The sequence below is a fragment of the Liolophura sinensis genome, chromosome 6, assembly GCF_032854445.1.
Source record: "Liolophura sinensis isolate JHLJ2023 chromosome 6, CUHK_Ljap_v2, whole genome shotgun sequence".
NCBI classification, from domain to species: domain Eukaryota; kingdom Metazoa; phylum Mollusca; class Polyplacophora; order Chitonida; family Chitonidae; genus Liolophura; species Liolophura sinensis.
In genome coordinates this window covers 37113104-37116206 of record NC_088300.1, presented here as the reverse complement: position 1 = coordinate 37116206, position 3103 = coordinate 37113104, and the positions used below count along the sequence as shown (strand labels likewise).

The window sequence follows — 3103 nt, the reverse complement described above, 5'->3', positions numbered from 1 at the left end:
GAAGACCTAAAGAGATGACGTCACACTGGGCAAAATCAAAACTGATACGCAATTTTTGAGCACTTGTGCAGCAAACTATCACTGAGCGCTCCAAAGTTATTTCCCCTTGTTCAGAGCGGGAATTCGAAGTCGGAAACCAGGGTATTTATTTATTATATAAACAAACGTTGGCTGCCGAAGGTTCCACGCTGGTCGTGCAACTGTGGCCAGTGTGACGGTCTCACGAATGATCCTTATATGGGGTTGGTTTGTTTCTACCCGTTGTCAGTATTTCACCATAATAACAAACACTTCAACATGTATAAATGTGCGAACATAAAACAGTATCACAGAACCTTCGTCAGATAAGATTGTATTATACATGTAGGTAGAGTTAATAGAATTGTACATTGTGTTCTATCTTCTACATTACCATGGGTCTGCTGGTCTCCAAGCTAATGGGTGTGTTCTCACAGTTTTCTCAAGATCAGGCCAGGATTTTGATGCTTGGACTTGACGCTGCAGGTAACGTTTCTACATAGAATCGCCTTTAACCTCATCGGCAAGATATTCAATAAATATTTATTTATTTTTATTTTAGTTATTTTTTGGCCGTCATACAAGTGAAATATTCTTAAGTATTCTTAAGTAAATAGATACATAATTTATTTTATTATTTATACATTTATTTATTTGATCTAATGTATGACCATAGATATGACTAACGACTGCATTTTCACAATGAAACACAGACAGTGACGGGTCAAACTTTATTGTAGATCCGCCCAGACTGTCTATTGAGTCGTGACCTTTCATTTCATACCTAGTTATCATATTCTGTATAATAAACACTATAAATGCAATCATCTATTATGGACAGGTAAGACGACGATACTATACAAAATCAAGCTGAACGAGAACGTGCACACGATCCCTACTATAGGGTTTAACGTGGAGACAGTCAGCCCGTGTAAGGGGATCTCTTTCACAGTGTGGGACGTGGGCGGTCAGGACAAAATCAGGTCTCTCTGGAGATACTACTTCCAAAACACTGAAGGTACGTGCAATTATATACAATATGTCAACAACCCGCCGTGTTTCTTATAACGGTATAGTGTTGACTAGAATTTGAACATCTGAGTTCTTGTTCATGCATTACACAGTTTGTAACTGTATAGACTCACGTTTTCTCACTGTTTATGACGTTATTCTCTCTTGCACAGGGTTGTTGTATGTGGTGGACAGTGCTGACAGGGAACGTTTGGAAGAGTCTAGATACGAATTGTCCACAATCCTGGAGAGTGACGAGATGAGAGGCGTGCCTGTTGTTGTCATTGCCAACAAACAAGATCTGCCAGGTAAGTGAGGGGATTGTCACAAATCTTACATATTAGTGAGGGGGGCTTAAATGTGTTTGACATTCTACTAAACAACTATAAACATGCACTAAACCAGTCCTACTCAGTCTTTGTTTATCATTTTCTTACTTACAACGTTAATATACAGGTATAATATATTTCCTGTAGGTTAGCTCAATAGTTCCCTATCTGATTAAAATACGTATTCCTACGCCAACAATCAACTTGGTGCAGTTTCTTTTTCCACTGATAAATTGTACACAGTTCACTTGATACAAGTTTTTTTTTACTATCCGGGCTTTAGGGGCTATGAGAACTTCAGAAATTGCCGATGGACTTCATCTCACGAAGATGCGGAATCGCAAGTGGTACATCCACGAAGCATGCGCAGTGAATGGTGAAGGCATCTACGAATCACTGAGTGAAATGGCCAGTCTCGTGAAAGAGTTCAAAAAGTCTCACAGTGGATATTGATAGTTTCCCTCAGAAATTATTCTGACAAATATCAAAGCTCCTGAGATGACAAAGCTGTCTGAAGCTTAGCACAAACATAGTCTTGACCTTTATAGCCTCCAGAGTTTCAGTAATTTCCATCTTTGTCATGATCAAAGAATTGGACTGATTTCGAATGTTGTAGGCTAATAGTCTGCCCCAAACCAGTTTGGGGCAGAGTCAGTTTCAGGATTCCGTTAGCCGTGTGTCTGACACTTATTACCTCCCCTGATCAAGGATCTGGACTGAGGACGTTGGAAAGTGTCCATGCAACATAATGGAAGTCATAGAAAATGAAAATTGGTCGTTTAAGATCGTATAAAAACTGTATGTTATGCGGAGGTGGTACTGTTCCACTGGACATTCACGACAAGCCCACACGTGTTTATTTGTCTCTGTTTCCGTGGAAAATTCCACAGAAGAGGACATTCATTAAGCCACTGGCGAAATCCGTAGTGAGTACTTCATTATTTGAGGATATATCAGTAACCCAGAAACCATACGTACACTCCAAAAAATAACCTGTTAAATTTACCAGAAAGTCTTTTGTCTGAGTGACGTTAGAATGTATTCTGTTATCATTCTGTTAAATATAACACACATATTCTATTAATACAGCACGAAGATTCTGTTAACCTAACAGAATATTATGTTGCATATGACAGAATATTGAGCTATAACAACAGAATATATTCTTGCATCCCTTAGACAACAGACTTTGTGTTAAAGTTAACAGATTAAGTGTATTTAAATACGAAACATGTATTTTTCTGACCATAAGACAACCGAAGCGGTTCAGTTCGCTTTCGTGTATCAGCATATACAAGCTTATGATATAGACTCCTTATGGGGTCTAACATTTTCCTCTGTGCAAAATGTAATAATGATGTCATATCTTAGCAAAGAAATAGCCAAGAAACTACATTTTTAATATACATGTATTTATCTCGTTTCGTTTTTTTTTTATTTTTGATTTTGTACTGTTTTCTTATATATATTGTGCTCTTGTATTATGTATGGTGTGTAGATAATACAATGCATATAAAATGCACATAACAGAAATAGCGGAAATGAGCACTTACACTGATGTTATAATGATTAAAAACTATTCTTTGTCAATAATGTTCTAATGCTTTATGCATTCATTAATAGCAACGGAGTCTTGACAACTTTTTTGTTGATATCTTGAAGTTGAATTTTCGAACAATTGTAACTTTGTTTGCAATTACCCCCAAAAACATTATTTGCGTGGTTCTTGCATATACGTGTATATA

General features: G+C 37.2%; 1 protein-coding gene across 1 annotated transcript; it reads left to right on the top strand.

Annotated features, from left to right (window-relative positions):
• Positions 1 to 413: 413 nt before the first annotated feature.
• LOC135467153 (uncharacterized) lies at positions 414 to 1811 on the top strand. The gene is made up of 4 exons (XM_064744917.1): positions 414 to 504; positions 860 to 1036; positions 1203 to 1337; positions 1642 to 1811. The coding sequence occupies exons 1-4, from the start codon at positions 414 to 416 to the stop codon at positions 1809 to 1811; spliced, it is 573 nt and encodes a 190-aa protein (XP_064600987.1).
• Positions 1812 to 3103: the final 1292 nt, after the last annotated feature.